At 34.5% G+C, this 25,204-nt stretch overlaps 1 protein-coding gene across 11 annotated transcripts in view; it reads left to right on the top strand.

Annotated features, from left to right (window-relative positions):
- LOC143255041 (uncharacterized) overlaps positions 1-25,204 on the top strand; it is a 198,441-nt gene that overhangs the window by 162,172 nt on the left and 11,065 nt on the right. For 7 of the 11 annotated variants that reach the window (XM_076510063.1, XM_076510070.1, XM_076510073.1 and 4 more), the window contains one exon: positions 19,155-23,617. The exons of 1 other annotated variant lie outside the window; for it this stretch is intronic. In XM_076510063.1, the coding sequence (XP_076366178.1) occupies positions 19,155-19,865 (711 nt within the window). In that variant the 3' untranslated portion in view covers positions 19,866-23,617. Of the gene's footprint in view, positions 1-17,213; positions 17,329-19,154; positions 23,618-25,204 lie in introns of those variants that run through there. 3 more of the 11 variants (XM_076510067.1, XM_076510064.1, XM_076510068.1) reach the window with 1 other exon arrangement.

Below are 25,204 nucleotides of genomic sequence, written 5' to 3'. Positions count from 1 at the left end.
TTGGTATGGATTTATTTCCACAGCTGATAGTAATTAGAGAGCTTACGTATGTGTATTAGAGTGGTTGCTTTAATAATTATACAAGCCTTATATACAAGGTCACAGTTTCATGCCTACTGGTTTGACCTGTTGGAAATGCTCAGACGGATTTAGCTGAGTAAAGCATGTTTGAATTTTTTGAAACTATTCCAGTATTTTTTTTATTATATGTGGAGATCATATTATATAAAGAAATACTTGTGAAGAAACAATAAATACATGTAATAATTTCTCAAATTGCTTGTAACTTAGTTATAGGTTATGGAGTTCGAGTTGAATTTTTTTAGACGTTCTCTAAAAAGGCATAATCAAAATCGTGTTTTTTTAACATTTAGGGTTAATGCATGTTAAGCCTAATGATTATGTTTAAATGGTGAACAACACAACCCTGCATAAATCAACCCGCTTGTTATCATATTAAACACGGCTGGTGTAGTTAGTTTATATAACTTTTAAATTTTCGCAAAACAAACAATAACTGAATGTTGGACTTTGTTTCAACATCACTAATATATTAACCATATTAAAGGAGTTCACCACAGATATTCTGTGGAGTTACCATTCCCATAGTTGATTTATTTATCGGTTCTCAAATCAAGTTAAAACTAACACAAACCATCGAATATTTGTATACAACTAATAAGTCGTCGTCAAGCTTTTAAGTCGTAAATTAAATCTTAGTTAATGTTTGTGTAATTCTCGCACAGAAGCAAGAAATATGTTGTTTTCACGATAGACATTGTCGAAACATTTATACAAGAATAAATGGAGATTTATCAACACGGTTTATAAGGTTATTAAGGAGTTCAATGACATCGTATCTGCATCATCATCTGTGGTTGTTTGTTGTTACTTTTTTATTCATACATAGAGATACTGATGTAGTATATTTCATATGTACAGATATTAGTGTTGTATACTATACAGTAATGCTATTGATGTTTCACATGATTTGGCCTGGCATGGCCAAGCGCGTAAGGCGTGCGACTCGTAATCTGAGGGTCGCGGGTTCGCGCCCGCGTCGCGCTAAACATGCTCGCCCTCCCAGCCGTGGGGGTGTATAATGTGACTGTCAATCCCACTATTCGTTGGTAAAAGAGTAGCCCAACAGTTGGCGGTGGGTGGTGATGACTAGCTGCCTTCCCTCTAGTCTTACACTACTAAATTAGGGACGGCTAGCACAGATAGCCCTCGAGTAGCTTTGTGAAATTCCAAAACAAACAAACAAACAATTCACATGATTAGTGTTGTTTCTAACCAACTCTTATATTCAGACACTGGTGTTCTATATTATTGATGCTGACCAAATAAACGTGCACACGCTAATATTATTTGAAGGTTTCCAGTAATCGATCATTCGTTTTTACCAATAACAAATACCGTTAACGGTGAGTATCTTCACCTCATGATGTTACGTTGTTTAATCATTGTAAGAACTGAGATATGTTATCCATCTTTTAGTGTGTCAGCCACAAACTTACCGACTTATAACCATAAAATCCGTAATTCGATTCCACGGTGATCAAAGAGCAAATAACTTTACGCTGGGCCCGGCATGGCCAAGTGGCTAAGACATTCGACTCGTAATCTGAGGGTCGCGGGTTCAAATTCCCGTCACACCAAACACGCTCGCCCTTTCAGGCGTAGGGGCATTGTAATGTGACGGTTAATCCCAGTATTTGTCAGTAAAAGAGTAGACCAAGAGTTGGAAGTGGGTGATGATACTAACTTCCTTCCCTCTAGTCTTACACTGCTAAAATAAAGACAACTAGCGCAGATAGCCCTCGTGTAGCTTTGCGCGAAATACAAAACAAATCAAACCAAACTTTACGCTGAACTAGACAAACGTTATCTTGTTTACAAACTCTGTCTTACTTACACTGTAAACTAAACTGTATTAATTAAGTAAGTAATTGTTTATAGATAATTTTGATGATGTATTTGTAGCCCTAAACTTAGTGTTTCTTAGCGTCACCTACTTTTGTATCTACTAAACGTAAGCTTATTTATTAATTATTTCGTATGATAAAGAATAATTATTAACAAAATTGATCTAAGGCTCAGCACCCGCTTGGAGCTTAAATTTCAATTACAAATCTTTTATTTATAAAAATGTTCATCTGGGTTATAAGAAAAGCCAATAGTGCTTCTCGCTGATCAAGAAAACGTGCAACTGTTTCTTCAAATATGGCTGTTTTGTCGTGTTGTTTAGCAACAAAAGAATAACCTAATATTATTGTTAATTCAAGTAGTGCTTCTAACGTTGACCACCGTTTACGCTGCTTAAGAAAACATGCAACTGTTGCTTCCAATGAAAATAATATTTGATTTATAAGAGACACATATATACTTTCTTACTATGCATTTCAACGTGGATTTGCTTTAAAGGCGAAATTTTAGTATTTAAAATGTCCTCTTTCTGTTCGCACGCAAATCAGTAATTATTGTTTTCTGGTCAAGAAAGATTCTGTTCAGTACTTACAATAATACTCCACACTCGTACAACTAACTACACGTTTTCCATCTTATTTTCCTACAAAATCTAAAGTTTCTTTTCTAGGGATAAGTTCTCAAAATTATTTAACAAGTTAAAGATTATTACGTAGCAGACCGCAATTACATCTTTCGGTTAATACCTCAGTTAAGTTTATTAACGTAAGATATAATTTAGAATTTTTTAAGTTGTCATATATAAGTGTGTGTCTTCTTACAGCAAAGCCGCATTGAGCTCTTTGCTAAGTCCACCGAGGGAAATCGAACCCCTGATTTTAGCGTTGTAAATCCGTAGACTTACCGATGTACCAGCGGGGTACAACATACAAGTAAGATAGAATTAGCCGTCCATAATTTAGCAGTGTAAGATTATTATAGGGAAGGCAGATAGTCATCACCGCCAACCGTCAATTCATGGGCTACTCTTTTCTTAACGAATAGTGGGATTGACGGTTACATTATAACGCCAACTTTTAAAATGTTCGGTCAATTCACGTTACTTACAGAGGTAACTTCCTTCTCCCTGTCTGTAAAAATGTAAGCACTAGGACCGGCATGGCCACTTGGTTAGGGCGCTCGACTCGTAATCTGACTGTCGCGGGTTCGAATCCCTGTCACATGAAAAATGCTCACCCTTTCAGCCGTGGGGTTGTTATATTGTGACGGTCAATCCCACTATTCGTTGATAAAAGAGTAGCCCAAGAGTTTGGCAGTGGGTGATGGTACTGACTTCCTTCCCTGTAGTCTTACACTGTAAAATTAAGGACGACTAGGGAAGGTAGCCTTCGTGTAGCTTCGCGCGAAATTCAAAACAAACCAAACAATTAAGCCCTATTTAACTTCTCTTGAAACTTCAATTTCAACAGTTGCGAAATCCTTTCATGATTTTTCTGTAAAACTTCGTAAAAAGAGCAACACTTATCTTCAACAAATAATTGCCAGTAAAGAAACGTTAGGTAAAGAAAAAAAAATCCGATAACGGAAATGTTACCTGTCAAACACACGTCTTCCTTGTTCAACATTTATAACAAAATGTTTTGTTAAACGTATGATTATTACGAGAGAAAAAAAGAAAAAAAGCAATAACTGGACTGAAAATACTGTCTTTTTCATGTGAAGTCCAGCGGAGATTAGAAGACATAATTAAATCATGTATATATGGCGAAACAGTATTTTTCAGGGAAAAGTGAGATTCATTAATTTTTATCTGATCATTTAATATCCTTTCGTTACCTCCTGTAGTTTCATTGCCGAAAGTCTGTGTACGTGAATCTAGAATGGAAATGATAAATCACACACACATCCCTCAAGGGCCCGGCATGGCCAGGTGGGTTAGGGCGTTCGGCTCGAAACCCGGTCGTACGAAACGTGCTTGTCCTTTCAGCCGTGGGGGCGTTATAATGTTACGATCAATCCCACTATTCGTTGGTAAAATAATAGTCCAAGACTTGGCGGTGGGTGGTGATGACTAGCTGCTTTCAATCTAGTCTTGCACCGCTAAATTAGGGACGGCTAGCGCAGATAGCCCTCGTGTAGCTTTGCGCGAAATTCACAAACAAAGAAACAAACATCCCTCAGGTGAAGAAAACAGTCTTATATTTATTTCACTTTCTTCCTGTTGTTTATTTTCTGTAAACTCTGATATTTTCTTAACATTTCCAAATATTTATTTAATATCCAAAGATAAAATAACAAAATTTATGAATCGTAGGTCCTAAATTTATTATAATCCTCACCATCCTCCCGTAAGAAAGCGGTTAGTCTACGAACTTACAATCTTAAAATCCAGGGTTCGAGTCCCGATGCTGAGCACTGTGGCTTTGCTCTAAATCGAAGTATTGTGTATTACATAATTACCTCCCGCTAGTACAGCGGTATGTCCACGGATTTACAACGCTAAAATTAGGGGTTCGATTCCCCTAGGTGGGCTCAGCAGATAGCCCGATGTGGCTTTGCTATAAAAAAAAACAACAAACACACACATTACATAATCGGTATATAAGTTATTTGTTTGAAACAAAACGAGATTTTCGTGAATTGTATAATTTTTTACTACAGAGTTTTTTGTTAATGTTTTACATTTTTGCTCTCTTTTGTTGGGCTTCCACTTCATTTGCCTTGTAGCGCAGATAATCTAGTTGCTTTGCGCCATAAAACACCAAACCATTTGCCTTATCATTTGCTGTGCACCAAATATGGAATATCAAAGTCTGGACTACATTTAGTAATTATTTTCCATTTAGGCCTCGGTATGACCAGGTGGTTAGGGCGCTCGATTCGTAATCTGACGGTCGCGGGTTCGAATTTCCGTCGCATCAAACATGCTCGCTCTTTTAGTCATGGGAGCGTTATAATGTGATAGTCAATCCCGCTATTCGTTGGTAAATGAGTAGCCCAAGAATTGGCTGTGGGTGGTGATGACTAGCTGCCTTCCGTTTAGTCTTACACTGCTAAATTAGGAACGCTATCGCAGATAGCTCTCGAGTATCTTTACGGGAAATTCAAAAACAAACAAACAGATTCCATTTAATCTCCTTAAAAAAACTTTATTTGTGAAGAATTCGAGTAGAATTATCATGTTTGTTATTTTTACTCTTTCCATTTATGAAGATGATTTACCTTTTACGTCTTTGTAATCTTTTTTTAAGATTTAATTTTATATGTTATTAATGTAAATACGTTTTGTCGTTTTTCTTTAAAATATTGTGTTATTATTTTTGAAACATCATTGAAATGACCAAACTTTACGTTTTCTATTTACTGATAAAGGAATGTATTTGTAATGAAACTTTGTAGAATGGACGGCAACTGCCTGTTGTGGAGACACAAGCGTAGAGGGAGACTTTCGAAACGTCGTCCTCTAAACTTGTGTCTCCACAGCAGGTAATTGCCATCCATTCTACAAAGTTTCATCATGAATACTCTGCCTAAACAATCTATCAAAGAATGCATATATATATATATATATATATTTTTTGTGTAATATATGATACACTTCTTGGTCTGACATAATTTTAGTGCCCCCTAACGTCGTAAAAGGATGAATAATTTGAGCTGGGACTATTTCTTTAGTTGGGGTAAACTTATATACTTACTGTTTGTTTGTTTTTAATTCAGAAATTTTGTTTTCATGTTTTTAAGTGATTTGGTTTTGATATGGTTCTTCCACCACCACCTCCGTCTCGAGACATTATAAAGATACAAAATAATTACTTTAATAAATTTGTCGTCTTTGTTTTATTTTATCGATCGTTTCTTTTATCTTTACCAGATTAGTTTCAATCGTTGTTTTCATCCTTTTTCTGGTATTTTCGATGCTTAGATGTTTGTGCAGGGACTTACAAGTATGGAGTTTGATTTCCCGCGGATACCCTATTTTGTACCTTTGCTTTATAGTCACAAAAAACTCATGTCGTATTCCTGGGAGTCTGTGATAAGTGCACGACATGTAACACTAAAATCTGGAGCTCAATTATTTCGGTAGACAGAACGCAGATAGCCAATTATGTAGCTCTACGCTAAAATACCAACAAATTACTGCCAACTCTTACCATGAAAGCCTCTTAATTACGTATACTTTTTTTTATAACTTTTTAATAAAAAAGACAGAGATATTGATATTCTGTAAGTAAGCTTATAATTTTTTTTTGTGTGTGGCAATTCCACGGTAATGTTGTTATATCTAGTTTGTTTTTTTCTATTGCTGTTATTAATCTACGTTTTTGTTGGCACGTGCTATTAAACCTCTCGGGAATAGAAACCATCACTTGAATATTTCGATTGGAGGACCTAGCCTTTCTTCAGTGAGCAGGAACGTTGTAATAAATCCGATTAAATGCCCACTAAGCTTTCCTAATAAAGCATTTCATGGGGTTTTGGTGTTCCAGTTGTTTTAGAGTATGGTTAGGTCAGATGGAATGAAGTAAAGAATGGTGCCACGTTATGAAGTAATAAATTTTGCATGAATCAAAGATAATTAATATTTTATAGACTGTTTTATTAGGATTATTTCAATAATAATTTATAAGTATAACATTTGAAACCATCATAATTCTTTTTCTCCTTTCCCAATGGGATTAATGTTAAGGTTTTTTTTTTTATTAGAAGCATTTATATTTTCAAATTAATTAGTCCATTGAAAATATAACTATCAATTTGTGAAAAACGGTTCTAAATGTATCCAGTAGTTTAGCAGTAAGGCTTACGATGCTAAAAATCAGGTTTCGATACTCGTTGTGGGCATAGTACATTGTGCAGCCATGCGTTTAACAATAACCAATCATCTAACACTAACCAATAACCAATCATCCAACAATCGGATGTTGAAACAGTTGATGCTTTTCAATAAGTTATTTCCTTGGTTCGATGTTTTGACATAAACTTTTTTTTAAAATATTTTTCATATTTTGTTCTTATAAATCTTTCTCCAATAAACAATAATTATGTTGAATATAAAACCGAAATATATTAAAACGTCTTGTCTTGTTAGATGATCATTTTCGATGACAAGAAAACACATTTAGTCCAAATGATATATCATCGTTATTGATCGCCATATGTACAGCGTGGTGGGATGAGCCCATTCTGCAGTTTTTTGCTTGTCCCCCGCTTGTACAGTCTTCGGAATTAGAACGCTAAAACCAGGGGTTCGATTTCCCTCGATGGACTCAGCAGATAGCCCAATGTGGCTTTTTTATAAGAAAACGCGCGCACACACACACACGCGCACTTTGTACTTAATTACAAACAAACAACTTTGGCCCATAGAATACGCTATTATTTTCAAAATTTATTTTTGATTGATCATAAAATAAATAAGAAACAAAGGTAACAAGTAATTAAGTTAAGGTCATGCTAAGAATAAAGTCGGTTCAGAGTCATCATGCCTTTCGCGTTGAGAACTTCACAAAACCATTAGCCAATAAAAGAGACAATTGATTATAATAAAAATACGGAAATAAAGGCTTGGAACGCAAATTTTTCATAGAGGTGAGGTTTATTTGAAACAAAAATTGAAAGAAAACACACGTGGACGGATTGTTGTTATTTAACTAAGAACGTATTGATTATACAAACTTTCATCAGTTGGCTTGGATTAGTTGATCTGGTCATTCTAGCGAATGTCAAACGTTACCTGTTTACCTTTAGAAGGCTTTTTATTTGCACATAGCCACTCATACCTGGTAGACTAAATTAATGACAGCCAGCTAGTCAACAGTACCCACCGCCAACTCCTCAACTACTTAAGATATGAGGATTGCAGGTTCAAATTCTCATCACACTGAATATCCTCGTCCTTTCAACCGTGGGAGCGTTATCACGTGACAGTCAATCCCACTATTCGTTGGTAAAAGACTAGCCCAAGAGTTGGCGGTGAACGGTGGTGACTAGCTGCATTCTCTCTAGTTTAACAGTGCTAAATTAGGGACAACTAGCGCAGATAGTCCTCGTGTAGCTTTGCGAGATATTCAAAACAAACCACTCGATTTCTTGTATCTCAGAACGGCTGGTTTGGGTGTTAACACTTTTACTGATAAGCCGAAAACAAAGTTTCAACCTTTCTAGGTCAACTTTTTCTTAACCTGAAGATGACCTAGGAAGGTCGAAACATTGTTCTCGGCTTATCAGTAAAAGTGTTAATACCTATACCAGCCGTTCTCAGATAGAACAGTATCAGTTGTTTGTTTCAGAACAAAGCCTTACAGGGCTATCTGCTATGTCTACCGTGGAAAATCGAACCCCAGAATTTATCGTTGTGGGTTTGTAAAATCACAGTTGTCTCAAAGGGTTACGTACAATTAATCTTTGTAACGTAAAGACCATACCGTAACAAAACGTCATCACAGATGTTTAAAAATGTTTATATACTATTACAGGTGAATGGACATTTAGATTTCTCATAAAACAAAACAGTACTATAAATTAATAGATTTATTAAACAGGGCAGTGCATAGAAATAAAAAAAACCTATTAGTTTTTTATAACTGTAAATGTCATAGTTTTTAGTTTTTTATAACTGTAAATGTCTTAGTTTTTAATTCAATTTCAATATTTGGCAAAATGTTTGTTCAGATATACCTTCGAAGATTAATTGTAAAAAAAAAAACTGTTTTTGCTTGACGTAAATAATAATCGGTTAATATGGAATATCTGTTTTTTATATTTTTGCTTAAGGTAACTAATAACAGGCTATTATGGAATATCTGGTTTTTATATTTTGCTTGAGGTAACTAATAACAGGCTAATATGGAATATCTGATTTTTATGCATGGGCGTTGCATATAGAAAGAAAATATTTGAAAAACAAGACTGTTAAATTATAATAATAATATATGTGCCTAAATATCCCAAGCTCTAGTTTATAAACATCAACCATTTGAAGGGTATTCAGTTCCTAGCGATATGAGGTAATACAACAACTTGTAAGATTTCCAAAACTTATAGAGCAAATAGCTCGTTATAAATTACTTTTAAACTACGTAATAAGACTGTTATATCACATCGTGTAGAAATATAAAATAATGAGTAATATTGTAATAAACATAATGTTAAAATTTTGAAATAATATCGACTGCTTTGGCTACTAGCTTTGTTTTAATATGTTTAATATTTAACTACCATATGATTTTAATATCAGTTATTACACCAGGAACAGAACTAATTTCATTAATTACATAATCAACAACAATAACTTTAAAGACGTCCAACTCCTGTGTTATATAAGTTATAATCACACGTGTAGTTTTATTACAACTGATGGAATATGTAGTTATTGGCATTCATTCATTATTGGTTATTAGTTAAATTATTATTATGGGAAATACGCTGATTAGAGTAAAGCTGTGACGTAAAGGAGAAGCAATACAAGCTATTTGTATGTAAGTACTGTGATATATGTGGTGTACTGTTGAAATATTTTATTATCCTTACTGGAAAACCGTACATGGCTAGTAAAGAAAGTTTTAACACATATAACTTTGTCCTATTGTGATTTATATAACACAAACTAGGAATCAATCAATTGACCACGTTTTACCAACATAGGCGTTCTATACAATAGGGGACTTTAGACTAAGTAGGTTTAAGATCTGGACTGCCACTGCTTGTACATTACTAGGCCTTATTATAGTGTTGACCCATAAATGTCTGTTTTCTTTCAGGCCTGGCATGGCCAGGTGGTTAAGACACTCGTTTCTTAATTTGAGGGTCGTGGGTTCGAATCCACGTCGCACCAAACAAGCTCGTCCTTTCAGCCGTGAGGGCGTTATAATGTGAGGGTCAATCCCACTATTCGTTGGTAAAAGAGTAGCCCAAGAGTTGGCGGTGGGTAGTGATGACTAGCTGCCTTCCATCTAGTCTTTTAGTCATATGAAGCTACGCTACACTACCTCGTTTCTTTGAAAGAAAACGCGTTATTTTTAATGGTACATCTTTTTATGTTACACTGAATATATGGAAGAACTTACGTAAACATTGAAAATCTCAGTTTAATATTTAATCATTGACAATAACGGCGGAAACAAAAGCAGACCAAGTCGTGATACGGCAACAAGCCACACCTTATAATCATTCTGTAGTCATGTTTCCTTGACTGTAAAGTGAACCTTCAAAATCGTCGAAATGAATAAGCGTAAGGCAACTCGTAACCTATTTTAACAAATATTCTAACGTCAAGCTGTTGTGTATATTAACCCTGATGAAGCAGCAATAGCGTAAGATTTCTGCGTGTGTGTTTCTTTTAGCAAAGCCACATCGAGCTATCTGCTGAGCCCACCAACGGGAATCGAACCCCTAATTTTAGTGCTGTAAATTCGTAGACTTTCCAATGTACTAGCGGGGGGCAAAAGATTGGTTAATACATATATATATATATTTGGAGTAAAAAGAACGTTTGTTTCTTTTACTAAACAGTTTAAAAAATATTGTAAGATATATTGTATATATATATATATATATATATAGTTATCCATGTTAGATGTGGTAGGGTTCAAGTAAAGGCGAGAGTTCACTGTCGTGGGAAAGAACCATCTGCCTCAACATCTCGATCATAAGCCATAACAAAAACAGCTCATTTGATCCGCCCGTAGGACATATCAAAGAGTAATTGCATTTGAAACATAAGCAGGGTGTGAATATACGGGCATGGAAAGGGTGATAGTGCTTCGTTATACAAACTTTAAAACAACATGCACTCGATAAATACTCACTAGTTGCACTTAATCTTATCACAAGACAGAACTACATGATTTAGTTCATCAACTTGTAGTTCGTACGTTGAGCTATGTTATGCCCGTCTTTTATTACTTTAAAATAAATTGTCTTGTATATGATCATGATCACTACCTAAATACACAGATATCACGAGATATATGGCTAGAAAACATTACCTAAGTACGCAGATATCACTGGATATATGGCTAGAAAACACTATCTAAGTACGCAGATATCACTAGATATATGGCTAGAAAACATTATCTAAGTACGCAGATATCACTAGATATATGGCTAGAAAACATTACCTAAGTACGCAGATATCACTAGATATATGGCTAGAAAACATTACCTAAGTACGCAGATATCACTAGATATATGGCTAGAAAACATTACTTAAATATACAGACATGGCTAGAGAACACTACCTAAATATACTGATATCACTGGAGACCATTATCTAAATACACAGATATGGCTAGATAACACAATCTAAATACACAGATGTTGCTAGAAAACATTATCTAAGTACGCGGACATGTCTAGAAAACACTACTTAAATACACAGATATCGATAGAGAACACTACTTAAATATACAAACATGTCTAGAGAACACAACCTAAATACACTGATATGGCTAGAAAGTATTACCTAAACACACAGACCTGGGTAGAGAACACTACCTAAATAAACAGATATCGATAGAAAAGACTACTTAAGTACACAGACATGGCTAGAGATAACTGCCTAAATACACAGATATTACCAGAGAACACTGCCTAAATATCAGTGGAGCATTATCAATAGATATAAGATTTCTGCTTCACAAGACTTGCTATTGTGTGAAGTTTAAATTACTGACGACACTGTCAGCGAAATTATACATTTCTGTGGAAACTCACTGAAATATGTAATATAAACTCGATCAGATATAATAATATGACGTAAGGAGAGGTCGATCAATGAATGTTCAACTGACTTGTCACATGTACCATGATCATTTAAAGACATCGGTTGAAAACTGTCTCAGTCCCCTATTGAATGTAAAGAAATAAGTCGAACTTTCTTGACTTGCTGAAGTGCCTTACTTGATTTGCTGAAGAGCCTTACTTGACTTGCTGAAGTGCCTTTGTTTTTTGTTTTTTTTTCATACAATTATCGCTAACCAAAACTGATGACCGAAGGTAGAGTGGCCAAAGAAACCTTTTCTTAATTGTATCTATTATTGTAGAACTTATAACATTTCTTCTGATAAAAGTTATTAAGTAATTGGATATTTTAGAAAGAGAAAATATAAACTTTGACATTATAAGTTTACTTTTCTGATCAATTAAAGCTATTTCAACTTGTTACTTGTACTCCTAGGGGTTTGTTAAAATTATTTGAAGTTATTTATACTGGTTAGTTAATTTTATTTGATGTTGTTACTGATATGGTGGTTAAGGCACTCGATTCGTAATCTGAGGGTCGCGGGTTCGAATCTCTATTAAAATCAAACATGCTGGTCTCTCAGCCGTGGGGGCGTTATATGTGACGGCCAATCTCACTATTCCTTGATAAAAGAGTAGCCCAGGAGTTGGGGTGGATGGTGTTTACTAGCTGCCTTCTCTCTAGTTTTACACTGCTAAGTTAGAGAAGGCTAGCGCAGATAGCCCTCGTGTAGCTTTGCGCAAAATTCAAAACAAAACAAATCAAACCAAAATGATTTGGTCATTTAAACTTATTTCAATTTCTTAACAATACTATTGGTCAGTTAATGTTATTTGATGTTATTACTTATATGGTCATTTAAACTTATTTGGTCAATTAAAGTTATTTCATGTTGTTACTCATATTGGCCAGTTAATGTTATGAAAAACTTACATCTGCACTACCTCATTAAACAACGAAAACTTTCTTCTTGTTTTTGATTGGCTCACATAAATCATGCACGTGGAGTAAACCTCCTGCTCAACGTATGAGCTTTCCCAAAACTTTCCACGTTGTGCCATAATCCCTTAAGTAATGTCTGATTTTAGGATCAGAAAAAGAGAAATGAGTTCAAATGCTTTTAATGTTATTTAATTAATAATGTATGTTTCATTATTATTAATTACTTCGCGCCAACGATTCACAAACTTCTTAGTACCAAGAATGTAAAGAGGGTAGTTTGGACATCTTTATGTGTTCCAAGCTCTTTTCCATCAAGATAGTTCTGCAAACTTCGGAATAGATGATAATCAGATGGAGCAAGGTCTGGAGAATAAGGAGGATGTGGAAGTTTTTCCCAGTCTAGCTCTTCAATTTTTACACATGTGATCCTTGCTGTATCGGGCTGTGCATTATCCTGGTGTAACACAACACCTTTACGATTGATAAAAGCAGGCCTCTTTTCTTTCAGAGCAACATTCAAGCTCTCTAACTGTTGACAATACAAGTCTGATGTAATCGTTACATTGAGTGGCAGCAACTGAAAGTGGATACCAACAATATCCCACCGAATGTTTAACAAGACTTTCCTAGGTTGGGGGTCCATTTCGAGCTGTGCTTTAGCCAGTTTACCTACACTGAGCCACTGTCTGCGGCACTTGATATTTTTATAAAATATCCATTTTTCATCTTCAGTCACTAACTTGTCCAAAAAAGGTGAGTTACGTTCACGAGAGTGCAGAGAAGTGCAAATGTCCTCTCTTGCTCTAAGATTGGCTTCGATCAAATCATGGGAGACATATTTTCCAAGTTTTGACGCTTTTCCAAGCTGTTGCAACTGTTAAATGGGTTGAATTAAGCTTCTGTGCTAGTTCTTCAACTGTTACAGCACAATCTTCATCAAGTGCAGCCAAGAGCAAGTCATCATTAAATTCAGCGAGATGACCTGAACATGGCACATCGCTTAAGCTGTAGTCACCTGATCTGAACTTCTGAAACCACCTTCACATTTTCTTTCATTAAGAGACTCCACATCATAAACACCTTGAATGTTTCATGTAGTTTTTGCTGCACTATTGCCTTTTTTAAACTCATAAAGCATTGTATGTCTAATGTGCTCCTCAGATACATCCATCTTCATAAGGGTTTATTTGATTAATGATCTGAAAAAATGGAGTTGGGTTAGGGTTAGTTTCTTTTATCTGTCTGAACATTTTATACACGTCCTATTATATATTTCATTCATTAAAACCTTCTACAAAGACAGAAATAATGACGCACTTTATGTATTAAATTTTCGAACATTACTTATGGGATGACCAGATACTTTAAAATTATATTACTAACATTAAACAGTCACACAAAGACCAATTATTGTATTGAAATGGTTGATTAAGAGGTTGATAAAGACTAGTAAAAACAAATTTGTAATATAGAGATATTTAATTTTCACGATTGGTTTCTTGACGTTTGTTAGTGTTATTAAAATTAACGTAAACGTCTCATTAAATAATTTTAAAACAATATGAATAAATAAGCGGCACCTTGAACGTGTTTACGCGTAATCCTCAATTTCTTAATAAAATCTCTTTGCGTTGAAAATTGAATATTTTGATCTATTGAGATGTATATAGCTGTATTTCTTTTAGTAACTCTAGGAAAAGTTAAGCTCTTATAACTTACATGAAATTTTTCAAAAATAGGACTTAATTTACATAAAAGTCCAATGTAATAGAAAAAACATGAGGAAATAAATATTTAAAGTGACAAACCGTGACATCCAGGTTTTGTTTCGTTTGTTGTTGTTTTTTAAACAAATGACTGGAATCCCAGCATAATGAATGAATCCCAGTAAGTGTGCAATTTTGATTTACACTTAACCAATCCAACTGTCACTCTTTAGTGTCCCCCAGTGGAGCAGCAGTATGTCTGTGGGCTTGCACCACGGTTTCGATACCCGTGATGGGCAGAGCAGAGATAGCCCATTGTGTAGTTTTGTGCTTAGTTCCAAACAAACTAAAACATTCTTTAGATGCTCAACAACTCAAACGAAACATTTTCCAAGTTGTATCTTTTAAAGTTCTCTTAAAGTCGATAAATTAAAATTGTAAGTAAAACAAGTATGATACAACTGTCGGCCAATGTTATTGACTCCAACACCCTTCTGTTTCATGTTACTACCACAAGTGTCAGAATTTTGTTCCATATTTCCTTAATAATGATTGCATTAACAAAACAAAATACTGCACCTTTAGACGATCAGCTCTAAAGGTTCAGTTGCAAGTTCGACGGCTTATAACGCTTAAAACTGGGAAGAGCACAGACCAGACTCCTTGCGTGTGTGGCTTTGTGCTTAACAATAGACAAACTGGCAGGATGTTATGTACGGTACTAGTATTACAATAATTATGTAATACGGTGATCAGAAAGCTCTAAAAGTGTTTAATAATATAGCGTTGTAAGCAGCGCCTGGTTACCTAGTCTCGCATCTCCTATACTTTGACTTGTACCTAGACTCACTACTCCCATACTTTGACTTGTACCTAGTCTCACATCTCCCGTACTTTGACTTGTACCTAGTCTCACATCTCCCATACTTTGACTTGTACCTAGACTCTTTTCTCCCATACCTTGACTTGTACCTAGACTCACTTCTCCCATACTTTGACTTGTACCTAGTCTCACTTCTCCCATACTCCAACTTTCACTTTGTCTCATCTCTCACGATTGTTGAGCTAGCCTTGCTTTGCGCGAATTTCAAAACAAACAAACCTTGGTTGTTAATAGGTGACAGCCATAAACAGAATAGAATCATTTCCTGGTTGTTGGCCCCCTAGCGCCATAGCGGTATGTCTGCGGATCAAACCGCTAAAATACGGGTTTCGATAACTTTGGTGGGTAGAACGTTGTGCTTAATTCTAAACAAACCTAGTTGATGACCAGTGAAGTATAAATAAAATACAACCAATATTTATTCTGACCTAAGGATGGAAAACTTCTGAATGACCCTGGTTGTTAATGACCTAAAACCTAAAGGCTTTTATGAAATGTCTTCCCTTAAGTCTTCGTTTTTGAAATACTTTACGTACATTCTCCCACCTGGATAAGGCAGTCAAGGAAAACTTTCAGCTTCTATTTCATTAGAATGCTAATATCTGAATTTAACGTTACTAGTGTATTTGAAGAAAATATATGAATTGTGTGTACTTATGTCAATAATATTTTAAAATGATTTGAAAAAATAAGGGGTCTTTTTCTCTTCGCATCAGAAAAAGTTTAGTGATACCACATACAAATTATAATTAAGTAGGGGACATGTCTGAGCCAGAAAAAAAATTATTATCATAAGAGACTAATTTATTCAGAAGGAAAACTTATTATGATAATATATTTGTCTATTGTATATTACACACGTTAAATGTGCTTACAAATTTAAGGTTAAGCTTTAACAACAGGTTATTTGTTTCAAAGATACTGTTAATTTTTACATATAGTTACAATATTTTGCCATCTTTCACTAAAAATTTCCGGTGGCAGTCTGTCCATAATTCCAAATCATGTCGCTTTTAAATAAAAAAGAAACTTGTTATATTTAATACAAAGAATAATAAACACATTTAAGGAGAAATATTAATGAAATATATCTGGAAAAACTAACGTGATTTCTCAAATCAGGATAAATTAAAGCTAATCTTGCGCTCTGACAGTCAATAAGCTAATAAGGCATAATTCTGAGACATTTCTTCTTTCTTCGAAATTGTAAAACATATAAAGATTCTAATTGTATTATTTTGCCTTCTTAACCACCTCAACTTGCGTTTTGAAAACTGCACAGAATAACCTAAGGAAAGATACGCAAAAAGGTTCTCTCACCATTAATACTTATGTATGTATATCTTTCATAATAATAATGAGAACAAGACCTCGTGGACAGGATCTTGTTTCATTAGAATACTTCCCTGAAGTTTTGAAACGTTAACTTTTTTATTGGTGGAATAAGTTGCTTGAACTTTGTGACGTAGTGTAATAACTGTTACAACGTGTGAATAAAAAAAACAACAACATTATATCGCATGTTTTTATATTTTAACCGCGAGTTAGATACATACTTAGCTGTGCATATCTGACATTTCCCTCAACGGTCAATAACTCAGATGAGCATTAATCTAGCCCTGAATTCATTGGAGTATCTTATGCTATTCCGGCACGTCGTGTTAATTATTCCTTCGTCTTTGGAGTATTCTGTTGATAATAACATGTCCAGTCTTTCAGAAGAGGCGACAAACAGTAATTTTATCAAATACACGTTCGCTGAGCGCCGGAAGTATATGTTGACGACACCTCTATTTCCGGTTAGGTAATGAAAAAAGTAATAGTTTTTCATTAGTTGTTTTCACACATAACATTAAAGAATCTATAACTGTAATCGAAGATTTATTTTCTAATAATAACGTACCGGATAAATTAAGTCGTATATCTAGGCTAATGTGTTGAAAATTTTTCTTCTTAACTGAATTTGACAGAATAGATTATATAGTGAAATACAGTTTTTCTAATCTAGACGGCCCAGCATAGCCAGGTAGTTAAGGCAATCAACTCGTAATCTGAGGATCGTGGGTTCGAATCCCCGTCACACCAAAGATGCTCGCCCTTTCAGCCGTGGGGATGTTATAATGGTACGGTCAATCCCACTATTAGTTGGTAAAAGAGTTGCCCAAGAGTTGGTGGTGGGTGGTGATGATTAACTGCTTTCCCTCTAGTCTTACACTGCTAAATTAGGGACAGCTAGCGCAGATATCTTTTGCGCGAAATTCAAACCAAACCTAATCTATACCTTAATTAGAATGAAAATATCTGTAATTTTAAAATATTTGAAAAAATATGCTAATTTTGAATTATCAGGGTAAAATATACCCAATGTTTTTGTCTGATTATCAATGTATTAAGTTATGTGATAAGCAGGAAAATTAAAAATATACAACAGTTTTGTAATCATTGCTAGTGTTTTTAAGTTAGTTTCAATTTGAAGTATATTGAACTTCAGTGCCCCTTTAAAACTGTGTTTTCCTTTATACACCACGGTGTTTTGAAAACAAAAACAACTATTACAATCTTTTATTATTATTTTATTTCTTATTTTAATGAGCATGAAAAGTACTTATCACACAAGCCTTCTTATCCTTACATTGTGTCTAGGCGTATACAATCAACACTTGTGCAAATTATGTTATACTTAAGATTAAAAATTAATTATTATATAAAAAAATGGTTTTGATTTGGATGAACAACCAATCAGATTATCGAAACTTCTGTGACTAATTGATACATGTTTTGATACATCAAATAAGAGCTTTTCACAATTTTAGCCATATTTAAAATTATCGTTTTCTACATGTGTTTGCTAATAAATCTGTGTATGTTTTAGAGTTTAAACAGGACTCCTTTTGGTTCATATTGGAAGCACTCAACCAATTAAAATCTGTCGGAACTCAATTAAAATAATATCTATAAAAGGCGCGATTATTTTTTTGTCCTTCCAAAATCTGTTTTCTACTGACGTCTTTTCACGTTTACAGAAAACACGACACTTTATCCGACACTGTAATAAGATTTAAATTTTCTTAAACAAACTACTAATTCGTTTTGTTTCTTCGACGATTCTAGAGAGATTCGAATTCCTCTTGTCATATCATACTCACGGCCAACTTTTCACGTCTGTCAACATCTGACTGGGTGTTGCTTTAATCAAAGGTGGAGTGTGAACATAGTGCTGTGATATAATGTATATTGATTTAACTTTGTATGTAAAATGAGCTACGAGTAGTAATGACTAGACAAATAAACGACCTTATAAAAACAAATACAGAGCAGCTTACGCTTCTCATCAAGAGAACAAACAGCTCGAGGAATGGGAGAAAACTTGGTCGTCTTTGTTTGTTTTTCCTATTTGGAGAGAAGTTATGTAAATGCTTGTTCTACAATTTCGTGGATTTTTTTATAACAGAATACTGAAATGTTTGTTATCCTCTACTATATAAACACACATATATTCCATGTGTTTATTGTCAACGCGGGCGTGACCTAGTTAATATTCTGGACTATGGATCGGAAGGTGCAACGTTCCAATTGCTAAATGTCGTTAAACACCCTGTACATTTTCACCTGTGAATGTACTATAGCTTTGACAAACAAACTTCCTTTTTCGGTTCAGAATAGTCACATAGGTAGAGGGTGCTGACTACTGGTTGCCAATTTTGTAGATCAGCAGTTTTAAATTAGGAATGGATACGCTGTTTGCCCATGTATTGCATAATGTGACACTCAACTTGAAATTACCAGTTATTTAGCTATTTTACTTCATTCCATTTGTAAACACTACTACACACTTGAGCTGATTAATATGGCTGCCTTGTTTGGTTTGTTCAGATTTTGTACTGTGTGTGACACTCGTATATTCGTATCTCCGAGACTAACAGATCTGTATTTGGTGTTACTGTTACAGGGAATGGTGAAATCCCAAAACAAGGAGATGGCGTCGAAGATAGACGATATAAACTCACTGAGACAAGATAAGTGCTTCTGGCCAGATGACACCACCGTCTTAGACAACTACCATTCCTTAGATGACCTAGAAAACGAAGAAAGGTCCCGCGGTGCCACGAAGAGACCATCCGGTTCGGCAGAGGATCCTTCCCCCAACAGTGAATCTACCGACTCGAGCTCTGTAAGCGACGAGGTTACAATCCCAGCGAAACCCAAGCAACAACGAAGATCGTCAACGAACGGACGTAGACGGCGACAACCCCTGAATGCGAGAGAGAGAAATCTTCGTCGGTTAGAAAGTAACGAAAGAGAGCGCATGCGTATGCACAGCTTAAACGATGCCTTCCAGTCCCTGCGAGAAGTGATACCCCACGTTGCAATGGAAAGAAAACTATCTAAGATTGAGACATTGACGCTAGCAAAAAACTACATAATGGCACTCACAAATGTGGTTTGCGAGATGAAAGGAGAAAGTAAACCCTACAAGCTGTTACCAGAAAACCTTGACAACAACAACAACAGCAGAGATGGAGATAGCCGCGAGAGGGCACTTCGACTCTCTGAAAGTGCATTAAATTTTAAAGAAATAAACCCTAACCACCAGGGGAAACTGGAAGGAGTAGACATTACTCAATTTGAAGTTCCATCTCGAGATTCGAACAGTCTTTAGCTGTCACACTTTTAGCACGGCACGTTAATTTCAAATCTATAAACAAGGAACGTTTGTAGCCATATTCCATAAGGATCATAACTTAACATCGATACCATGATTGAGGATCATATTTGGTTTGTTGTTGTGTTGTTGTTTTTTAAACATCGGTTCTAGAAATTAATTAAGTCATTTAATTAGGTTCGATGCTTAACGAGAATTATAAAGAAAAATTAAATGGTGTAAAAAACTCGCAAATTGGCTAGAAAATCTAAAATGTATGGATATTTTGTAAGAAATTAAAAGCATATTTCTTCTTTGTAGAGTTAAGATCGGAAACATATATATATATATATTGTAAGCTAAGAGAAAGTTAAAAGTTCTGTATGATGGACTGAATGCCAATATTTACGCACCACTATCATCACGAGAATTTTCACTGTGGATTTTCCATTATTAATATATTCATAATCACGCAAAGGAAAAAATATAGGTAAAAAATGTTTGAATTTTGGGGTGAGAGCAGTTGTAGTAGCAGATAATCGTGATAATGTTAAATACATTTAAAGATATATATATATATATTTAATAAATACATAAATATGACAATTTAGTAGTCTTAGTAAAATATGTTTTTTATATTATGAATGGTTTATAAAGTTTAAATTTGTGTAAATCCAGGCGTTCTTTAAGTTCTATGAGTTTCTATTTTTTATTCGTTTTTGTTTGAAGGAATTATTAATAGTTAACAACGACCTTCTTGTTTTAATTTAATTATTAGTTTGACAAGCGTTATTGCTACTGGTTAATAAACTCTGTTCGATCGAGAGTTTTCAGTTAGAAAAATACACACACTCTAGTCCCTACAGATGATATAAATGCCTCTTATTTACAGCTACACTACGAACGTTGTCGTTAGAAACACGACTACAGACTGAAAGTGATGGCCGACAGAGAGGGTGTGATTGGAGATTAAAAATAAATAAACAAACAATGATATTTGTGAATTAATTATCGTTTTATTTCCAGTTTGTGTGTGTGTATGTGTGAATCGAGTTTGTGACTTAAGCTGTAACTAAGCATCTCATTGCACAGCTAACGTCACGTGATATTTACTGTTAAAAGTCTGTAAACAAGAGTGACTATTACTACTTCTAAGTGCTGGCGGTCTGAACGTGAATTATTCTACAACTTTTTAACCTTAAGGTCATATTTTAATAGTTGTTGAAAGACCTGTTGTTGCTATAGTGTTGTGCATTCTGGATCTTAAAACAGAGTAATGATCTCCCCGGTGGTTCAGTGGTAAGTCTACCGGCTTACGACGCTGAAATTCAGGCTTTCATAGCCGTCCTGGGCAAAGCATAGATAGCTCATTGTTTAGTTTAGTGTTGAACCATAGGCAAACAAAAAAAAGATAAAAATGCACTCGAACTTATGTAAGCATCATCTGTTGTTGTTCGTTTTTAATTCTCCTGATAACGAGCTAACCCTAACACAGGGAACAAAGTGGAAAATTAATAAATGTTGTTTCTAATCTAAAATAACAAAATAAAAATTCACCAAATCCAATAGAATGTACGCTTAAGTTTCGATATGTGAAACCTGAAATTGTGTTACTTATTTAAACATATCAAAGCTTTATATGAATACGTGAAAGCGGACACTTGATCGTATGGTGTCTGTTTCAACTTTTTTTTTATTTTGTTTTTCGACCGTTATTTGTTTCTACTTTAGTTTGTGAATGAGCTTTAAAACACGCTTCTGTTTGTTTCTTCACACATAACTTGGGAGAAGAGTAGTTTATTATAACACAAGATAATAATTTAGAGACCACGAAAAACAAACAAACAAGTGTTATATAATTATTCATTTTATAATTCTATAGTTTGATCAAAAGGATAAATCTTTTAAAAAACACCACAAACTTTGACCTCTCAGTTCGACATGAAGCTAAGATATTTCAAGTATCAGTCCTAGTATTACTTATCATTGATAATATTAAACCTTAACCCAATGACCCAACGGAAAGGTTGCTTTCTTATAACTCTTAAAAACGTTGTTTTCCAAATCCGTAGTGGACAGACCAAAGATATCCCATTGCATAGATTTGCGCTTAACAACAAACTAACCAATGAATATCACACACAGTTTCCTCACTGGATTTTCCATTCACTGTTGATTTTTTTCAGATCAACGTAAACTCCCCCTATTTTGAACTGTGGTTTTAATTTTTTCCGTACTGGTTGCATTTAAGATGTAGATCTATTGTATCTTAAAAAGTAATAACGTTCATATTATTGCTTTTTAATATTATAAATGTATACACTAAACGGTTGTAGGAATTTCGCTAATTGACTTAACCTCTGTTAAAATGAAACAACGATTAACAATATTGCAAATATGGTGTGAGACAGACTTCTATTTCACATCATAGTGTTCAATTAATGTTGTTGTCAGTGTATATAGTTTACTCTTGTTGTTACATTACCCTCAGTAAGAAAAAGGTTTTATCTCTGTGTGTTCCACAGACGGTACTTATAAAACTTGGAAAGAAAACGTTGGCATCCAAAATGGCAAAAAAAACAACCAACAAAAAACAATGTGGGGTCTGCACGTGAGTTGTTATCATTCCCAACCATTCCTTTTCCTCGCGCAAACAATTGCACATGAATAAAAAACACGTCTATGTTTTATACCGAATTCCTAGTAGCTTTCACTTCTCACTTCAAAATATAATAATATAGAATAAAGGTTACTTTAAGATCCAGCGACAATACGGCTGACAACGTTAGTGGTATAAAGGTAGTATATTTGAACGACTTAATACAAATTAATCAGTTCACACTGGGTCAGCGGAAAACCTAAGGATTTACAATACTCAAATCAGGCGTTCGATTCCCCTCGATGGACACAACAGATAGCTCAATGTGGCTTTGTTATAGGAAAAACACACTCAAATTAATTACTAAATTTTTACGTTCTTATGAATGATGCTGAGTACCTCAAAGTTTTACTTATTTTTACTTCAGTTAAAAAGTAATACATCTTCTATCAATTGGACTACGAAAGCGATTCGTCTTTATTTTCAATATAAAAGAAAAAAATCTTGAATAATGTTTATTACGGGGAAGAAGTATTGACAACGTACTGTTGTATAAACCCAGTTTTTAGCGATGTAAGTCTTCAGACATGCCAATGTGCCACTGAGAGATTTTTTTTTTTCTAAATGCAATGCAAATTATATTCGTCACTTTGATAACCCAAACGGCCCTGCCTGTTTTTAGTAAAAAACATTCTTCTACAAGCAAAGGGAACACTTCCGTTCCCATTTGGTATCCATTCTTATAGATACCAAATAAACCCTACATTCCACGTAAAATCGACTATTATTCCAGGCACAAAGCGAACATTTTTGTTTCTTTAATAAGTGCTGGAAACTTCACTATCTTACTGCTACGGAATATCGACTTGCTGCTTATCCTTTTGACGAAGGTTACAATATTTATTAAGATTGAATTATTTTTACGAAATTTTGCCAAATCTGACAAGATAAAACTATACATATATATATATATATATATATACATATGAAATATAAATGTGTATAAATATATTCAAATACAGATATATTTTTATTGTTTGGGAGAATTGGGATAAATCTGTGCCACATATAACGTTTAGTCCACTTATTATTTTGCTATTTCTACTTTATGACGAGCATTTGTTAACTTGGGTATCATTGTATGTTCAATTAACGAGTGTTGTCAATAAAATCACATATATCTGTATATATGTGCAGTATTAACGCCTGGCTTTTCTTGTTCTCTTAACACATTTTCACAGTTTGTGTTCAAAATATGTAATATTTATATTCCCAAATTTCGTGAAGGTTCACGTAAAAAATGAACTATATCTACACCAATCACGAAACATATCTGGAAAAGGCGGATGCCTATTGTTTTGCAAAATCAAAGGTTTACACAAAAATTACGAAAATTTGTTTTCATTTAAATAAATGTTTTTAAGAAACTTCATCGTATTTTCAAAAACCTGTTTCAGGTAATTTAGACATCTGTGCAGGAAACAGGAAGGTAATTTAGCCAGTGTCAACATGAAACGAATTTTGGTTGAAAAATGATCACCAGTGCTATGAATACAGGACTAGAGAAAATATACACTGGTATAATTCACGTTCAAAAGTGATTATTTTTAATAATAATAAAATTATCACGTTCAAAGCTTACTTCTCCTCCTTGTGTGTGTTCATAATCCATCTAGTGTACAAAAAATGACAATTTGTCAACACCATTTTCAACAGTCAGATCTTACAGAAACAAGCACGTGCCGCGGTCAGCAACTTTACGTTATGTCTTTGTACGGGATAGCATGCGACAGATATGTCATTAAAGCAACTTGTGTCCTTGCTTCAGTTAATTTATTATTGTGAATTATTTAGCCAGCTAGAGATTTAAAATAGTAAAATACAAACAAGAAGCTGAATATTTCATTTGGGTCACCACTTGTCACTGAGTTGTAACAAGTGAGGGAAATACCACCCTTAATCAGCGTTCCTGGACCAGGATTTGTTTGTTTGACGTTAAGCGTAAAGCTGCAAAATGAGCTTTCAGTGCTGTACACACACAAAGGTATCGAAACCTAAATTTGCTGCTGAGCCAGTGCAAGTTCTTTGACAACAAGGAGTAGATCACAGATAACAGTGGTGAAACTTCTGCTCCAGGAGTGTGTGTGTGGATCCTACAGCTGAGGTATGCATGAAAAAGTGACGGATATGCCCCATTTCGTGAAATACGTCTAAGATTACAGGTAATTTACATCTCCAGTTATATTCACAAATACTAATTAATATTATTCATGTGTTAATTATTTCTTCTTTTAGTGCAAATTTTAAAATTTTTCGTTTTTTTTTTTGTTTTGAATACTTATTGTTCACGGACCTCCACATAACTAAAGAATAATTTATTTTTATCTTACCCTCATCTTGATAATATTTTGTTGAACTGCCTTTGAATATGCATATATATCTTGAGATATCAGAATAACTAGACAATTGTTCAAAGCACAAACGTGCATGAAGGTTTGTGCTTAATAACAAACAACAGCAATTTTTCAAATGTTTCTTCGATCGACTTAAAAACAAATCAGTTTATCTGCAAAACTTGTTGGTAAATAATATCTAGAAGGTATTCATAAAATTACCAGAAACATTTTGTACAAAAACATTTCTTTGAAACAGAATTTTATGTAAATATATAACACTGCTCTCTTTTGTCTGTTCATGTAACTACTTGGGCCCGGCATGGCCAAGTGTGTTAAGGCGTTCGACTCGTAATCCGAGGGTC

This window comes from Tachypleus tridentatus, chromosome 7 (genome assembly GCF_004210375.1).
Source record: "Tachypleus tridentatus isolate NWPU-2018 chromosome 7, ASM421037v1, whole genome shotgun sequence".
Classification (NCBI taxonomy): domain Eukaryota; kingdom Metazoa; phylum Arthropoda; class Merostomata; order Xiphosura; family Limulidae; genus Tachypleus; species Tachypleus tridentatus.
The sequence above is the reverse complement of the archived record's forward strand: the minus strand, read 5'-3'. Positions and strand labels throughout refer to the sequence as shown.